This window comes from Mesocricetus auratus, unplaced genomic scaffold, assembly GCF_017639785.1.
Source record: "Mesocricetus auratus isolate SY011 unplaced genomic scaffold, BCM_Maur_2.0 Super-Scaffold_100015, whole genome shotgun sequence".
NCBI classification, from domain to species: Eukaryota; Metazoa; Chordata; class Mammalia; order Rodentia; family Cricetidae; genus Mesocricetus; species Mesocricetus auratus.
Window position 1 is genome coordinate 52,525,739 of NW_024429198.1, and position 19,582 is coordinate 52,545,320.

The window sequence follows — 19,582 nt, forward strand, 5'->3', positions numbered from 1 at the left end:
GAGCGAGTGGATCATGTAATTCAATAACCTGAAATCACTGTGGATACACTTTTATGTTGTATTTTATTATCGTGTTTTATAGGCTTTGAGGCAGCAGCAGAAAAGAAGAAATGGAGTCTCAATGATGGTGAACAAGACTGTTCCTCGTGTTGTTTTGACACCATTAAAGGTGTCTGATGAGCAGTCGGATTCGCCTTCAGGTAAAGCACTCAAATATTGTATGCTCGGCCGTTCCCCGGAGGAGAGTTCCTCACGAAAAGATATGGCTTGATTTTTTTCTTTTTCTTTTAAAATTGAAAAGATGCTTTCCTGTGAGGTTCAGTTTTATACATATGTACATATATCTATAATATTTATCTGTGTTAGAGATGGGTGCCTCTCTTGACCCTCTCGATGATCTAAAATTGCAGAGCATTTCCCAATTGCCGTGTTTTAAAGGCACCAGGCTATTTGTCATCAAGTGACTGAATTCCTTAATGTCACTAGGTGTGAGCAAGTGGATCCTGGTGCGGGGGGTTGCTGTCCTTGCTTTAGCTTTCTCTTGAATTCTGGACTACACGCTCGTGTGCGACACCACAGAAAGTAGTTTTTCTCTGAGTGTGAATTTGCTTTTCGGCGTTTGCTGCAAAAGCCTAGAATCCTTTATGAGTTTATATTCTTGCAACATCCTTCGCACCTCCGTGAAGCCCTGACCTGCTCTTCTAATTTGCCTCCTGTCACTTTATCAGCTGTGAACTGTTGAATTCATTATGGATTAGTGTTCACATTTTCTGTTCCCTGATTCAGCATAACTGTTGATTAAGGTCTGGTCCTTCCTTTTCGTCCAATTCCTTTTTCCTTCATCTCTCTGTCTGATATCAAATCTCTAAATGGCATCATAGTATTGAAGCTTCTTCATGTATCTTTACAAAGATCCAACTCTTTTATTTAAAAGCTATTTGATCAGCAAATGCATGTCAAACTTTGCTATTAGGCCATCTGCTCTGACTTTTTTTTCCAGGATGATTGATTTATTGGCCTTTTCTCTCTATAGCCAATAGGGGATTCAGATTGTGGCTAAGGTAGTATACTAATTCAGGAAAAGAAAAAAGAGATTATATCTGTAGTTCTTAAAACAATTTTCCATGTTTCTTGTCAAGGATAGGGAGAGAAAGATAACAGCATAATAACTATTTCCTTTTTTAGGATCCGAGTCTAAAAATGGGGAAGCAGACAGTTCAGATAAAGAAATGAAACATGGGCAAAAATCTCCCACTGGAAAACAAACAAGTCAGCACTTAAAGCGCTTAAAAAAGTCTGGTTTAGGTGAGTACTGGTTCACATTTTACAGATGTATGTCGTTTAAAAACACAGACTTTTTCTTTCCGTGGTTAAACAAGGAAATTGAAAATATCCTTCCTTCATCTAAACAAAAAAGTGCTAAATAGGGGAGCATTGTAGTTTCTCTGTTGACTCTCAAGCTTGTAACAGAATGTGATGTTACTGGCAAGGCAGAGGATAAAGACAGCAAAATGAATGTGAGAAGTGTATTCAAGTAATTACCTGTGTCGGTGGGATTCTGTCTAGTGCAGTATTATACTGCAGCCTCCTCTTATTAGGATATTCTAGACTGGGAAAGAAAATGAAACTCCTTGGAAGGATTAATTGAATTGGAGAATATGCTGTCATGGGGTCTGCTGCAGTAGGGTTGCCCTGCCTTGATTTTTGTTTGAGATGTTTGAAATATTCTGTAGTACCTGTCTACAAAACAGAAATGGTATTCAGTACCTGAGAGGTGTGTTGGACACTGGACAAGGGTCTTGCTATTAACAATGTAACAATGATTGCATTTGCTTTAGTAAGGACCTGCAAAGAGTGTACTGCACTATGAGAATTAAAGTATGAGAATTAAAGACAAACACCAGTGTTTCCTAGGCTGACTCCTGTAACTCACCCCACACACACTTTGTTTAGAGACTTGGGCCCCTGACTTTTGAATATACACAATGATGATACAACCTAGAACAATGGAATATTTGAGAGCTGGGTGTAGTGTGTAAATATCTCAATGGATAAAGTGTCTTCTGAAAAAGGCTAACGGTCTGAGTTCAGATCCCAAGAGGCTATCTATATGATTTCTGGTCATAGTCTTTTATGTCTGTAACCCTAGCACTAATGGGGAATGGGGATAGAGACAGGCGGCTCACAAACTCGCTGGTCATCCAGTCTAGCCAGCCAATGAGCAGGAGCATGTTCAGTGTGAGACCGTGTCCTTCAGAGATAAAGTGATGAACAATCAAGGAAATCATTGAATGTCTGCCCCTAGCTACATATGCACACGTGTGCATACATACCCATGTGATGTGTAAGGGTGTATGTGTGTATGTATGTTTGTTTGAACACATGTGTATTCCCTATCACCTCATGTAGCCACAACTCCCCCATACACACAGGGATATTGGATACAGTGGTCAGTAAAAACCATGAACTTACTGACCTAAACTCCTTTACTGTGCCTGCCACCTGCTTGGCAATGTAGGATTCTTTTTATTTGTAGAGTTTTTCATTTTGGTAAATCCCAGACAGATTGTAACTGTTTGATTGATTGGTTTGATAGTTTTATTTATTGCCTACTGTTTGCTAGAAAATTTGCTAAATCCCAGGACACACTTTCACTAAAAGGCATTGTGATAGGACTGATGGAGCTTTAAGTAAAAGATTTGTGAGAAAGGAGTAGCATTTTTTTAAAAATTAACTCTTTAATATAGTGTGGTTACATGTTTTCCAACACTTCCAAGACTTTTATAGTTATCTCCTGTAATCCAAAATGTGTCTCTGTGTGTTGGGTAATCACCATGGATACATACACACTAATAGGTTTGTTTTCCAGGCTGAGTGATTTAAGTCACTCCTAAAATGGGAAATTCTAAATGACATATGCACAATGACGTCTGAGACACATCCACACACATATTCATTCTTGTGACCAATCCAGGTATGATTTAAAGATCAGTGACATTTAATTAAAAAGTGTGTGTTATCTATACAGGGTGGCGCATACCTCTGTAATTCTAACACTTGGGAGTTCAAGGCTGAAGCTGTGCCAGGAATTCAAGCCTAAGTGAAAAACCTAACCAGCTACATAGCAAGACCCTCTCCCAAACAAAACAGCTAGGTGGAGTGGTGAATGACTTTGATTTCAACACTCAGGAAATAGAGGCAAACAGATCTTTGTGAGTTCAAGACTAGCCAAGGCTACATAGTACATAGTAAGATATTATCTCAAAATTAATTAATTGATTAGTAATGTACTACAACTTCAGCGAAAAGAACGGCATGCAAGGACACTATCTAGGATGATCTTCCTTGGCATGCCTGGCTTTGGTCATGCTGCGTTATCAGAAGCCCCAGGGCTTGGATCATTTCCATCCATCAGATCATGTGTGTTGTAGTTATCACCTTCAAGTACACACTGAAGTAGAATCAGAATTACTTTGAGGTTTAATGTTTTATTGATGCTGTTTCACTCTAAGGATCACCTGAAAGACAGGGTGCCAGACAGCTTCTCTAGGTAATCATGCACACCAGTGACCATCGCACATGTTCAAACTTATGCTGGAGTAGTTTCTTAGACAATTTTGCTGCATGTAAGGACAAAATAGTAAGAATAATGATGCTGTTTCCTAGGGTGGGTGAGGAGAGTCATAGTCCATGGTTAGTCGACTGGTTGGCAAGACATTCACCCTTTTAAGGCAGGGACAGGGCATTGTCCTCTACAAAGTTTACACTCTTGAGAACTGTATCCGTAATAGTTTAATGAGTTATGATTTCTTGTTGAGCTCCATTGAAAGATATCCTGGGCCTGTTGGTTGGACTCATCTGATCAACTTATGATATAGTTTGTCTCATTTAATTCTTTAGTTTTATATAATAAAATTGTTTCCATTTTCAGTAAAAAAATATGAGGGCTGGAAGTTAAAAAGGCTTCTTATGAATATCATAGCTAAGATACAGGCTACGGCATGTGCACCTCCAATTTGAACCATTCATCTTCAACAGACTTCGAATGGCAGATCTACCCTGCATCCAATGACTGGAGTTGTGACTGGGGAACATTCTATATTACTTGAAGAGTCTGTCCCCGTGTTTAACAGCGGGCACTCAAGTTGCATGTGGAAAGAGAGACGGCCCTTCTAAGATCTCTTGGCCAACCCTGTATCAAACAAAAGAATGACATGGTGGGATTTGAAACAAGAGTGTTAAAGTAGAAACCTGTCAAATACCAATTGCCTGTGACCCCTGGGAAAGCCCCTGTGAGTGCCTAAGCTAACTAGCTGCTGAACAGAGGAGCTGATTTTGTGCAAACGAAGTTGGCTGTGCCCACTAACCTTATTATATGTCCCGGCAGTATAAAGAAAAAAGAGGGAGCAGTAGAGGAAAGAGCCCTCAGGTGACAAACTTCGGACAAACCATGTCGTCCAGATTTTAAAATTATTTTAAAAATCATTGCATTTATCTGCGTGAATGCGGAGGTCACAGGACAACTTCTGGGGCTTGAGTAGCTTCTAGCATGTGGTTCCTGGGATTGAACTCAGGCCTTCAGGAATGGCGACAAGCACCCTGACCTGCTGAGGATGTTCCCAGCCCAGATAGCGATTTTTAAAATGTTGGAGCAGAGTCAGGATATTTGGTATTCTCCTTGTCATGGTACTGTTGGGTCCTTGAGACAGAGGTCCTCCTGCCCTGCCCTTCCCTTTTGTATCCCTTCTGTTTGCCAGCCGCTGAGATAATACTGGAGAAATGAATGAATGAATGAATGAATGAATATGTCAACTGAACATGCTAGTGAGCCAGTCAAGATAAATCAGGAGTAAGTTTTCAATGATGTCTGTCTCCTCTTTGAACCTGTGTCTTTAGGGAAGAACTTTCTAAATGAACTCATGGATAAGTACAGAATCAGAGGGAAGGAATACCCTTCCCCCTAACCCCTCAGCCAGCCAGCTGGGGGCACCACCCCCATCCGTTTCTCCCACCTGAGGCAGATACACTTTAGTCTCAGAACTGGTTTGAACTTGCTTTACCTTCTTTCAGTATTGGTGGCAGTGTACAAGTCTTCATGTGCTGAAAATATTCTAAATTAGAAGATATATTGTAAGTTCTGCCTAATTTAAATTAGTAATGTGAAGTCAACGTTACACTTCATATTCTAAGCCTAAATTTTCATCATCATGCTAAGATTCCCCAGGCAGGATTAAAAGGCACTTCTAATTATCCCGCAAGCAGCCCCTCACCCTGCACCCACATATGCCCAGCCTTCTTCAGGACCGATGGCATGTATAAAGCCCAGCCTTCTTCAGGACCAATGGCATGTATAATGGCAGTACATCACTATTGCAGTTGGTGAGCCTGGATCAACGGTCACTGTCATCCAGACAGCATGCTTGACATTCTCTCTGGGTGCCACAAGATGAAGTCACATTCATCTCCCAGTGTTGTATTCTGTGGAAAACTTTAGCTGGCTTAACAGTTTCTTCCCCCTTCTTCTCTTTTACGTTTCCTAATTTTACATATCATCCCCCTTCCTCCCCCCACCAGGTAAAATATAAGTGATTTAAATTCAGGGTCACTGTCCTAAACCAATTCTTAATTGTACCTTCTATCCAGTCACACAGTAGGAGTTTAATTTTTTTGTTGTTGTTGTTAAACAAGCCCAATCTATTTTTTAATGTAAATTTAAATTAGAAACAAGGTTGCTTCACATGTCAGTTCCAGGTCCCTCTCCCTTTCCCTCCCCTCCTCCCGTGCCCTCCCCCCAACCCCCCAATATCCCCTCATTTCCCCAGGGAGGGTGAGGCCCTCCATGGGTGTGTCCATAGTCTGTCATTTCATCCAGGGCAGGAAATAGACCCACCCCAAGAGTTCAGGGTGAGAGTGCATCTCTCATTGTTGGATGGGAGTCCAAAGTCCATTTGTATACCCGGGATATATACTGATCTATTACCCAAGGCTCAATAGATTACCTAGGCCTCCTCACTGACACCCACATTCAGGGGGTCTTGAATGCTGGATTCTCAGCCATCAGTCTGGGATTCAAGAGCTAACCCCTGTCAGGTCAACATGTCCAATCTTTTAATGGATGTCTCTGAGGGAGTTTTAATAATGTCCTCATTGAACCCAGCTTCTGGGATTCATTCCAACATTAATTTTTTTGTTTAATCTTTTTATAATAAAGAATCAAAATTCTTCTGGTTTTAAAAAATGTTCCATATTTTGAAAAATAAATTAATTAAGAAAAATGAAAATGAAGTTGGACAATAGTACTATATCTCATTCAAAATATCCTGTTTCCTGAAAGTCTTTTGGCATTGCTTAATGCTATTTTCCCAGAGATTATATATTCCAGCACTCTGTTTTTTTATAAGTACTAAGTTTAGTTAATTTGGGGATAAATAAGAAACCGAGGATTTTTTCTTTTTTATTAAAAATATTTTTTCCACACAGTATATCTTATTTATGGTTTTCCTGCCCCAAAATCCTCTAAGATTTCTCCCAGTACCCCTCCCATCAGAATTCACACCCTTTCTATCTCCTTAGAAAACAGGAAGACATTTAAAGAACAATAATAAAATAAAAACAAATTGGAATAAAAAGCCGTAAGAAAAAGATGCAAAGAAAAAATAGGATATAGATGTAGATACATTGGCAAATGTGTTCTTTCACATAGGAATTCCCCCAACACATGGAAGCCATAAACTATATGCAAGGGGCCTGTAAGGCTAAAACAATATATTTCTCTGTCAAAACCTTATGAGACAAAGAATCTGCTAGTAAAGTTTGTTTTCTGTTGGTCCACTACTGTTGGGCATGGGCCTGGTCTTAAGAGTGGTTTGTATGCCCAGTGAGTCTCTATTGGAGAAAACTGAGTTTTACCCATTTTTGAGTGATTATCAGTTGGACGTATCTTGAGAAAGAGACTGGGTGGTGAACATGTAAAAATGGAAACCTCAACTTGTTAAACACTGCCTTAAGATCTGTAGGTAGCTCTCCAGCATCGTTAAAACTGTGAAAACCTGGGCAAAACATGATGGCTGAGCAGAGAAGGATGCCTATTGTCAAGCCTGTTTGGGGGCTACACTAGAATTGTTTGGGAACTCACATGTTTGGGGCTTTCCTCTTGTTTTCCCTGTGTGTGTGTGTGTGTGTGTGTGTGTGTGTGTGCACATGCACGTGCACACCTGGACATACCCTCGTGTTTCTTCACTCTGGGTCTTTCTCTTCTTTGGTGCATATAGCACCTACTTCTTGGGCATGTTATCATCAGGAAGTAAGAGTCTTTAAGGCAGCATACTCCTCCCAATCCACAAATGCATGAGCCCAAGTGGGATGTAATAGCAAAATTCTCTGAGTACATTACAGCAGGGGATTAAGGTACAGGGCCTTGCCTGGACACAGACCCTGGTTTTTACCACAACAGGGACCCTCTAGTGTAGTGTTGAGTCTTCCTGTGGCTTCCCTGTCTTCTCTGCCTGCCTCTGCTGCCACAGCCCTCTAGGCTAAGTGTCTGGGAATTAGACACTAAAGGGACTTCATGCCTTTCCTTCTGTGGGCACTATAGGGAGATGTGCCGCGCCAGCTTTAATGAGATAAGACAATCATATATAATTGGATTGTTCTTAAGCCAATTAAGAATACATGGGTGAGGATAATTAAAATGGAATTAAGCGTTCTCTATAAGAGCAAATTTTGTTAAGCTATTCTGTATTTTCTTCGGAATTATAAAGCATAGCTTTGCTTAGGTGGATATTTTGAACATACATCTTTATTTGGTTTGGTCATAAATGACCTTGTGCCACTTCAGGAGCAGGGTGGTGATGAGGGTGGTTCTGTTCCTCCTCCTTCCCCGCCCCTTCCTCTCCCCCTCCTTCTCCTTCTTCTTACTTTTCATTTAGGGAGTTTTGTATAAAGATAAAGTTATCTACACTACATTAATTATTAAGTTATTTTTATTTTCCTCACTGCATGTATGTGATCACTTTTTTATGTTTAACTTTATTTTCTGTCTTAAAATTAACTTGGGAAATGTATAAGCTTAAAGGAGTTTAGGGCTTGGGGATTTGATTGAGTAGACAAAGTACTTCCAAAGGACTTTGGCTGTGAATGCATACACTTATAATCCTGTTTCTCAGAAAGATTTGTGGGGCTCTTTGTCATATAGCTTAGCCAATTGCTGGTCCCCTAGTATCAGTGAGAGATTGTTCCCGAAATATGAAGTAGAGAGCAATTGAGAAAGACATCCCTTCTCAACTTTAGTTTCCCCACAAATGTGCATACATGTGCATGTGGACCCTCATACATGCCTACCCCTCCCATACACGAATGTGTGCATACAATAAAATTAGTTTATCTTTATTCAGAAATTTTATCAAAAAATTCACAATATTGTATTTTTCATTTAAAAAATCTGCTTTCAATTATATCTTCCCATTAAATTGGTCCTGTGTCTAGAACCATGTCCCTGTTTTTTTATTGCTATTTATGTTTATGCAATTTTTCAGGAATTTCTAATTTTGCTTGTTTAATTAAAAAATACTACCTTTTAATATTGCTAGACATCATTATTCTTTTCTACCACATGGTTCTCCACTCTTATTGTTTATATGATTAACTCCTTTGCTGAGTTTTTACTCAATGATTATTTTACTGAATTTATAATTTGAACACTTAAAATTTCAAACTTTTCCCCTCCCCCTCTAACACAGGCAGTTTAGTTTTAAAATCAGTTAGCACAGCATTTTACAAATAATGGCATTCTTTTTCTCCAATTTTTGAAGACCCTCTGAAATGGCCCAAACTTATGCTAATTGTGGGGAGGCTTGAAGGGTGGCTGGCCCTGTGTGTGGTGAAACTTACAGTAAATTTGTTCCTTTGGAAAGAGTGCTGTGGTTTTATGTTAGTTTATTGAGACTCACTAGTCATTTGTGGTGTTATAGTGCAGTTCACTGTCTTCAGTTTGTTGCATGAGTATCGGTGCTGATTTATGAAAGCCATCTGTCTTCTTTAAGTTACTTTTTAATTTGATGCGTTAGTCTTTATCCATGTCTGTTGAGAGTTCTCCTACCATTGTAATGACAGACAGGTTTTGTAATTTCTCCCAGCTCTATCTTTTGAACCTGTCCTGTTTATTCAGAGACTCAGAGGCCATTGTCACTTACACATGCAATGGATGGTCACTTTCGTTCTCATCAGTGTTTCTCTTGTGTTCTGTTTTGACTAAGTCAATATCCTGTTGTTTCATTTTATTGGTTTTTAAATCCATTATTAGTATTTTGAAGGCAATGGATATGTGAAATTTTTACATTTTAAATCTCACATAAAAATTGGTTATGTTTGTTGTGATTTTCTTGGACTTCATTTTTGTTTTATTCCCCTCTTCTTCAATGTCAACCCTTTGACCAATAATTTTCCTTCTGTTCATCAGTTTGGTAAATTGTTCTTTGTCTGTCTTCTGAGGCTATGAGTAGAGTTTTAGCAAAATTTATTCTCAGTGTCCATGTTTAATACACACTCTCATGTCACATGCACCGTACCTTGTTTTCATATACATAATTAATTTTAACTTTGCTTTCACTTCTGTTAGTCATTAGTCTTATTTTCTAAAATTAGTATGCATATAGAAGCACTCATGATTATTTGATTGTCAGTTCCCATTGCCGCTACAGTTGTGTATGTGTTGCTACTTGTGCCCTGAAGAAGGGATCCTTTGGTAGAAATTGTTGGTCAATAACATCAAGTACTAGCTCTATTAGCAAGATTTCCTTAGGGACAGAATTTCTGTTTGGGATATTTAGATGTTCTTGGATGTTGCCATTGTGAAAAACACAGCTACTAATGAAGCTCTAAGTTGATCATTTTTGTTTGCTTTTGGTTTTTGTATTTTAAATATTTTTAGTTTACATACCATTCCCAGTTTCCCCACCCTCCACTTAGAAATAGGAATAATACCACTTGTAGAGAGTGAAAGGCATTCTAAATATAAAAGTAAGTAGCTAGCAAGACTAGGTTGATCTTTATTTTTTTCTTGGTCCTGTGAAGACAGCGCACTATCTGTTATTCATTAGAAAGTTTCTGTTCATCTCATTGCTGTCACTGATGCTAATTTCTTGTACAAAATGCCTGCAAAGAATTTTTATTTTTGATGTTTGGACAAATTTTGACTTAGATGAAAATGGGAACAAGCACACATCTTCCATGAGATTTGGTGTACTGCTTTAGCTGACAGCCCTTATGTTAAAAATATTCCACTCAGTGATATCAGACACCAGCTTTCTGCCATCCTCACAATAAGTTAAAAACAGAAACACAGGGACTGCTATTTGCAGTCAGAATGCCTATTCACAGTTGTTTGTATCTGCTTCTAAATGTTCTGATAATCACAGGAGCCTTAGGTATGAGGTCTGTCACGAGTTCAAGGCCAGCTTGGATTTTTGGAGAGCTCCAGGCATTCCTGGTTTGCCCTGTAAGACCTTGTTTCAGAAAAAGAAAACCAAATAAAAAATAAGACATTCATAATTACTAGGCTTTTTGAATTGGGGTTTGCTGATAATTTGATTAAATAAATATTGATTGAAATATAACTAAGATAGATATTAACCTTAAAAATAAAGGTTTATTTTTTGATTTCTTCTCTGGAAATCATATTTAGAAGCAATAGAAATAAACATATTACTGGATATATCTGTTCAATGAGTGCATATATACTTATGTTCATGTGTATGTGTTTCTTCATTCTGTAGTAAATTTATACCTCTTACTTTATTCATCGCAGGACACTTGAAATGGACCAAAGCTGAGGACATTGACATAGAGACCCCTGGATCTATTCTTGTCAACACTAACCTGAGGGCATTAATAAACAAGCACACCTTTGCTTCCTTCCCACAGCATTTTCAGCAGTATCTCCTGCTTCTGCTCCCAGAAGTGGACAGACAGGTAAGTGGAGTTCTGCGCCTTCCCTCCCAGTCCCCATCGTACAGGGCAGTAGCTGGTATGTTGTCAAGGCAACTAGTGTCTGAGTGGACTGCTTTACAAAATGTAGTGCATAACTTACTCTGTTTTGTTACTGATGCTGTTGGTTTAGGTCTTCAGTCTGCCAAAATAGAACTATTATTTTTTAAATTCTTAGTCATGAGCCTACTCAAAATTCAAATCAGTTCACTATAGTAGAATGAAAACTCGGCCTACCAACACTGGGAAAGGAAAAGAGAAAAATCAAACATTACAGTATCAAATAAATCTTTGAAGTAACTGCTCTATTGCCTGGAGGGAATATTGAAATTTGGTAATAAAAAAACAGGGTTTCTGAGAAATTATGTTAATGTTCTTATTCTGATTCTTTCCAAATGGCATTTAAAATTTATGTTTGCATTTTCTTCTGAGAGCCTATCATCAAGAATATGGTGCCTATAAATAATCACCTTTTATCTTTTTGCTGTAACTAGAGATGCCCTAAATATATTTTTAGAAAGCTTCTAAAGTAAAGAAATACAAATATAGACATGTAAATGGAGGCATAAATCAACTTCTAAACCATTCTGTTAGGAAAGAGAAGGGAAAAATCTTCACATAAATATTTATTAAATGTCGCAAAAATTATTAAGTGCTATCTTGAAAATTTTTTTCTGATTCTTTTTTATTGGCATAATATATCCATTGTTCTGTAATTCTTATTTCAGTAAATTCTGACACTGCACTTTTCAGTTCATATATTTAACTAATGTATGTGTACTTATGAATGTATATGTTGAACAGAGAGTTCCATCTGTGAAGTGGGCAACACTGATTCCATACTTTTACGCCCCTCAAAATAACTCTGATAGCTTTATATATGGTTAAGTTTTCTGCTAACTTGCCCACTTCTTTTCGTATAAATTTCATTTTGATAACTAATAGTTTGTTAAAATTTCTATGCATTTCTTTAATATATTCATATTTTCCAAGAGATTAATTTTACTTCAGATACATTTTATTGGGAGGTTTGCCACTGTTGAACAACAACAACAACAACAACAAAAACATAAGCTTTCATGGTGACTCCGATATATTTTAGGTGCTTTAAGATAGTAGACAGTAAATGCTTAATCAATACCCATGGTGTGAATGTTTAAATACACTGTACTTGGTTTCATATACTTTTTCCAAATTGCCCAACCCTGAGAAGAAATGGACACACTTAGACTAATAGAAGCTCTTGGTGTTTTTCTATGCACAAATGCAAATAGAAGTATCAGAGACAAAGTTAAGAGTCTTTCTTTAACCTACAGATACAGACAGAATTGAAATAAAATAGATAGAGAAATAGCGAGAACAAGAATTACCAAAGAAAGAATTAACTGGTGGGAGTCTCCATTATAAGAAGAACAGTAGAAATGGCTGTGTAAAGACACTAGAAATAGACTCTGGAAAGTTCCATTAGTATTGAGCTGAAGGGGCTGAGCTTTGTCCTCAGCTACTTGCAGTCAAAGTTGAGATCTTTTGAGTGGAGTGTAATCTAATAATACCATTGCTTTTGAAGACTTTCCCATATAATTGTCGTTGTTAGGTAACATTTCTCCCCTCATTATTAGTGTATTCTGATTGTACAAAATGATTATTTTTTTCCTTATTAAGTTCCCACACATGTGTATAATAGCATTTATCATATTCATGCCCCTGCCATATGTCAGACCCTTAATCCCCACCTCTTCCCATTCTATCTCATGTCATTTTAAGAACACTGCTTTTTAAGAAAGTAATTTCTCAGTACTGGAAAAGAATGCCAAGCATGGGAAACATGAAGGCAGGGATAATCAGTACATGATTTTTAGTTCCCAAAGTGGGAGAATGGAAGGTTGGGGTGGGGGAATCATCATCATCATCCTTATCTCATGTTCCATCTCCTTTTTCTCTTCCTCTCCCTCTCCTTCTTTCTTGCCTGCTCCTTCTACCTCCCCAAACATATGTAATTTCAGGGTTGATTCATAACCTTGGAAGCAGGCTATAGGGAGGAGCCATGGACAGTCATTTTATTTGCTTGTTATATTGAGACTGGAATTCAAGAGTCAAGAAAAACTTTGGAGGTTCATTTGTTAGCATATCCAGTTGTTTTCTCCACTTTGACAAGTATGTGATTTATCTTGTTTACACTACGTATACCACAGACACCGTAAGTACTAATGGAATGAAGAAGTAACAAATTGTCCTAGATTTAGCAAGGAGGCACTCACCCAAGAGACCATAGTGTGAACCTGATATTTTATTCAAGCTACAGCACTTTCTATTACTCCATTTATTTCCTAGCTACTGTAAGAAAGAAATATTCATGGATTTGGCACAATACCCATTCGTGAATAACATTTAGCCCTTTGGGAGGTTATTTATTCAAGGAATATCTACAGAGCATGCATTCCGCGTTGTTTACTTGATGAATGCAGACACTATATGAGAGTTAGTTGTGTGGGTACGCATAACAGCAGAAAGCCTCACTTTGTAATGCAGTGCCCTTTCTCTATAATTATGGAATAAGATTAATGGATGTGTAGGTCTACACCAAATTTAGCAAGATGACGGGGGCATGTAAGTGTCAAAACAGGAGCACAAAGTCCTTTGAAGTCATTGAACATGAAAATAGTTAACCCAGATGCACTCTGTAGTGTGGAAGAACAGTGAAGCGATGCCTGAAAGCACTGCAAAGTACATTTCAAGCAAAGACCATCTTCCAGAAGGAGGGCATGGCGTTTGCAAACTGCCCACATGACTCCCCAGTAGATTCAGTCCTTCTGTGTGAATGACATTGCCCTATAAACTTTAAGACCTGATTGTAGGCTACATAGCCTCTTGGAACTTTGTGTGAAACCATTAGAAACCATCAGAGATTATTTCAATGAGAAGTTGCATATGCATACAATTACATAGATATTTTAGTGCCTAGACATAGAGGAGGAAAAGAAGACTAATGAACATGCAATGCTGATTTTTCTCTCAGGAGCCAGTAGCCCCATGAGTGATAGGTAGGGCAGGTTAGACAAAGTGGGGCTGGGTTGCAGACAGTGCATTGTTGAGATAACAGATGGTGGTCTGACCTTGGGCATTAGCCTTGCAATTATAAAGGACAGATTTCTGTACTCATTTTCACTACAGAATGAATAGGTTCAAATGGCAAATTGTCTGTGGTGTGGGGTTCTTGAAGGGGCAGAAAACAACTAAGATTTTATCTTTGGGAATTCGGAAGAGCACAGCATTCTGTTGACCTCGTCAGCATTTGGAAAAGAGAAATTTAGACGCATTTTCACTTCTCTCCCTTTCTTCCTTCCTTCCCCTCTCATTCTCCGTTTCTCCCTCTGTTACACTAAAAATGTAGCTCCTGTTTCCTCTAAACAAAGTGGGCTTGATGGTGTCACCTGGAAGAATAATGTATGAATGACTTGATACAAACTGCCTATGGTACTGCTCTCTGAGTTTAGCTTAAAAGTTTCTAGATTACTACACACACCAATTCCCTGGACTGGAATGAATGGGGAAGACAGGGGAATGCAATCTGATTGTATTCATGCAAGCTGATGGAGCCCATGGAGGGGTCTATAATTTATATGAAATCCCCTAGGAGTGTAAATAGAGGCCCCTACCCTAACTCTCATGTTTTGCTGCCCTGAATAGTCTAAGTTTCTTCCTTTTTACCCACTTAAAATAACCCAATAGGCTCACCAACCATTGAGTTCTTTACATGAGTGCATCCTTGAATATAAAGAGCTAGGTACCTGATCTGTCTTGCCACTGCCAGCTGCCACACAGCCAACTTCTCCAACTTCCTCCTCTTCTGCCCTTTCCCTGCTCTGTTCATAGGCCTGTTTGTCTCCAACAATAATTTATTTACTTCTAATTGTTTTAATATATTGTAACATCTAGCTGACATTTGAATTTACTCTTCACATATTATACAAGTAACAGAAAATCCATCTAAACTGACTTAAGCCTTAAGAGGATTTATTGTTTCATGTATGCAAGATAATAGGGGGTTTGTGCATTAGGGCATATTTTTGGTTGTTTATGTTGGGATTCAGTTATTGTGAAGGAACTGTTACATTATTTGGCTAAGTAAATTTTATAAGAAAGTTGATGTTTTAAATGAGTCCTGTTGTTATAGGATCACTATCTAATTAAAAAAAATGGATGTTTACCTCTTGTCATACCTTCATGGGGAAAATGAATCTACCCCACTAATTAGAACAAAGCCTCAGGATTCACACCCATGGTTACTGCTGAGTTCACCTAATCTGTTATCCAATCATGACTGCAACCAAGGGAATGATAGACACAGACACACTTGGGTTAATGAGGTCTTACTCTTGAAACAGTGTTTTCGCTGTCACTGCCATGAAGTTGTACACTTATATTAGGGTCAGAGACACTTTGAAGTTCTGCTTCAAGAAGCTTTGTTAGAAGGTACACAAGTAAGGATGAATAGAGAGGCTTGCTAGGTAACTAACTACCCCCCCTTGGAATAGGGGGTAGATTGGGTTTGTTTTGTAACACATTGGATTAAAATACTTTCTCTGTATGAAATGGTGCTGTCTTCAGCTTGAGAATATAGATGATGACTTGGGTTAGGTTGATAGTGATTTATGTCAGATCTGAGATTTGATGAGACTATGAGGTATCTTAGTATCCACAGGGGAACCTGCACATTGAAGGTTACATAGAAAGAGTAGAGGAAGACATGGGGCACAGAAAACCTCTTCAATGTGGAGATTATATTTAGGCAGAGGACAGGAGGGTAAGAGGTGGAGACTAGGGACTATTCGCTTTTGAAGTACAGGTAAAGGAGGTACAGCTCCCTAGTGTTACCCCAAGAAGCCTAAGGATTTCTGCTAAAGGGTTAAGAACCTTGACTCTGAACAAATTGAAATTTGGGACTTGAACTATGCAAAGATTTCAGAACTAGCTGGTTTATGAATAACAGTTGGTGATTGTTTTAAGGATAACAATACAGGTTGAAGCATCAGGATTAGGAGGAAAGGCTGTGCTCAGAATAAAGCAGGACTCAAAGGGGGTTCTCTGCTCATTGTCTTTAAAAGTCATACATAGCTATATGCAGGACTGCTATCTTATCACTGGGTAATTACTAAATAATTGATAAGATAAAAGGGATCCTGGAAGCTAGTATATCTTTTACTGTAAACATAATTAAGTTTGAGATTCTCAGATCACCTATATGGAGGAAAGGGTCCCTAACCAAAATTATACACCTTCATCACTTAAGGCTGGGTTATTGACACTTTAAAATAGTATCTATGTATAAAGGGAATATTAACTCTGAGTGGGCAGCCTTTGCAACAGGTTTAAATTGTGCTAGAGTTCCCATTTCAGCTGCTGGGAGATTTCTGTTGGGCTCTGGGTTAAGGGGTTCCTCTCCCTTCTCATAAGTAGTTTTCAGCACCCCATCCTGAATAAGCCCAATCTTGTTCTTTCTCATAACCCTGTAATTTCCCTGGCTTTGTGTCCTACTTCAGGACAAAGGAGGCTATCTTCCATTTGTCCCTCAGCTCCATGCATCCACCCCAATTTACTGTGACCTGCTCCCTAACTGAACCTCAGAGGAACACTGCAATCCTAGTGGGGTTGTCACTTCCCCTTCCTCCCTCCCCTCCTCGCCTGATTCTCTGTCTTCCCCTTTATACCCCTCTCCATCTTCCTCTTTCCTTTATTCTCTTCCTTTCTTTCTTCCTTCTCCTCTTTCTCCTTTGGCTCCTCCTCCTCTAGTTTCTAAAATAAAAGTCTTAGAAAGTGCATTTCATAGTGTTTCTGAGCTAGTGATTTACTCTTTTTCCTACCCGATATGTTAGGATTTAGTGGAATATTTATGACAGAAAAGCAAAAAGAGGACTGTTTGGGCAAAGGACAATGAGTAGAGAGATGGCAGTGGAGTCTGAACAAAAAAACACTGAGGCATATGTATGCTGAAAGTACAGAAATGAGGATGTTCTTCTCATAAACCTACTGTGAGCCCTGGAGAGCAGATTAGAAGTGATGATTTCTTTGTTATTTGAGCTCTGGTCAAATTTAGCCAGGAGTCCCAGTGAGATAACTTTGATCAACAAGATCACATACAGATCTGTAACTGTATTGAATGTTGTTGCTGTGTTCCTCTGTCTGCAGTTGACATCAGTCTTCCATTGATACCTTTGAAGCCTGTAAGCCAATATGGGCTGGTATAGTGTTTTCTCAAGATCAGATTCAGATTGTAGTGCTTGGGAAGGGGGACAATAAATGAATCTGTGTTCATGCATGCTGCTGCCCATTTGCTTAATGAAAAACTTACTGCTTCCCTCTTTGAAATTAAGTAATATTTTGAGGAAGCCGTGTAAGTATCCTGTTGCTCTTCAAACATCCCACTTACTAATTTATATTTGTGCAACTTCATAGCTTTCTGTTTTTAATAGATTATTATACTTAAATTATCTCATACCTATGCAGTAAAAGTCCATTAAAGGGTTCCCTGTACTCACAGACATGTCCCTGATATTTGCTAACATAGTCCTCACTATTAAGAACATCAAGGTCAAGGTGGTCTGATTTCATTTTGTATATTCTTGGTACCAGTCCAAGATAAAATCCATCACCAAGAAATCAGGATTTCCTTTAGTGCAGGTTGGAATCCAGAAATCCTGATTTCATGACAGGTGTGCTCATCACAGTTGGGGTATTGCTTCTCCCAGATCTAGGACAGATTTGTGAAATTCATGTAGGCACAAAATAAATATATGCCTACACACATGTGTGAACAGCTCTTTAACTCTATATTGGCTTAAAGGAGCATCATGTAGAAAAGTGTGATTCTGGTATATAACCAGTACAAAATCCTTATCTACATCTATCTCTAGATGTAGCTTTCTGTCTTCTAAAGCATGAATTCAAACTAATCAAATATCTTGTAGTTCCATTCTAGTCTTACTCTTTCAAGCTCTCTTCTCTGATAGTGAGAAACTGGCTTCTATTACTTTCAATATATTTAAATATGTGATGTTATCTTCACATAGGCAGCCACGGTTCTGCGTTGGCCAGGTAACCTCCCAATGTGGATGAGTCCTCTTCTCAATTCAGGCCCTGACTTGAGGACAAACCCCACCTACTCACCCACCTCATTTAGGCTCCTTCCCTGTCCTAACCAACTGTACATCAATACATTCCTCCATGCAGGTATTTCCTCAGCAACACCAAATTTGAAATACTTGTCCAAGAGCTCTCTTAACTGACTGCCACCCCATTGCATTAGCCTATAATTCTATCCTGTGTCACACTGGCCCCTCACCTCCCTACACACACACACACACACACACACACACACACACACACACACAGTGAGGGAGAGAGAGAGAGAGAGAGAGGCCAATGGACAAGGGGGATTATATCAATCTAAACTTGAGGCCTTAAATATTAAGAAAGCAAAGGAGGAAGCCATCTGCTTTCTGATTGTTTGAAAGCTCAGAAATGAAGTAAATAATGGAGAGTGAATCTGATCCCCATACCTTCCCTGTGTGACCAATGCAGGTTATATCCTTTGGCCATCTCTGCAGGGAGGTCTCCCCACAGACCCTTCTCTTTGCAGAGTTCTGGAAGCATTTCCTCTGACCACATCAATCCACCACTTCTTTCTTTTCTTAGTAGCCATCTTTTTAGCTGCCCCTGTATTGCAAGTTATAATCTCAGCTACTAGGAAGCTGAAGCAGAAGGATCACAAATTCAAAGCCATCCTGTCTCAAAATGCTGCCTTCTAGGGATAACACAACCATTTGCAATCATGAACTCACAGCAGCTATGGTTGACTATATCAGGTGTGTGGGAAGAAGAAATGTAAGTTCTCAAGAAAGAAAAGTGTAGTAACTGTCAAGTATTGAAGTACAGAGCATCAAGTTTGAACATGATCAATTAGATAAACACAAACCAAAATTCTCTTCAGTCAAAGTGTGTTGATTCTGACCTTAAGTGAGAAAAACCTAGAGGATCAGGATAGTCAGGGCAAACAAGGAATTAGAAGTCACCCACCCATCATCCGGCCCCCATATTAAAAAAAATGCCTTCAAAATCTCAGTGCTTGGCTCCTTGGCCGGTTGTGCATTTGTGCCTCTCTTTCTCTGCAGATATGTGGGGGAATTTTTAGAGACGCCCTGATGATGCATGGCAGATCTCCCTTTAGGAATTTGCACTTTATCAATGTGTCTACATAGAACAATTTTGTGACCTTTTAAAAATATATGGCAGCTGGTGGAATAAATGTCACCTAAAGTGGAGTCATATTTAGGCTTTTATTACACTTTCAGATTGAAGCTTGCTGATGAATAGGTTGTTGTCATTCCTGTCACCTGAATGACTTTTAAGTGATGATCTTCCCCACCTCCATTTGGTGGCATCGGGGCATACAAGACCGTCTGCAAATCTTTATCAGACCATCCCCCAACAGTATCCAAATAAATGGTACCTTTTATTTTTGACCAAAGGGTAATTGCAGCATTTCAGTCCTCTCTGACGCCTTGTAGTTTTTGTTGTTGTTGTTGTTTGTCCTGTGTCTGTA

The 19,582-nt window shown here is 38.8% G+C and overlaps 1 protein-coding gene across 1 annotated transcript in view; it reads left to right on the plus strand.

Moving 5' to 3' along the window:
- Positions 1-19,582, plus strand: part of Asxl3 (ASXL transcriptional regulator 3) — a 177,305-nt gene that overhangs the window by 102,037 nt on the left and 55,686 nt on the right. Inside the window, 3 exon segments of the mRNA XM_013125082.3 lie at positions 83-200; positions 1,186-1,305; positions 10,805-10,968. Of these exon segments, the coding sequence (XP_012980536.1) occupies positions 83-200; positions 1,186-1,305; positions 10,805-10,968 (402 nt within the window).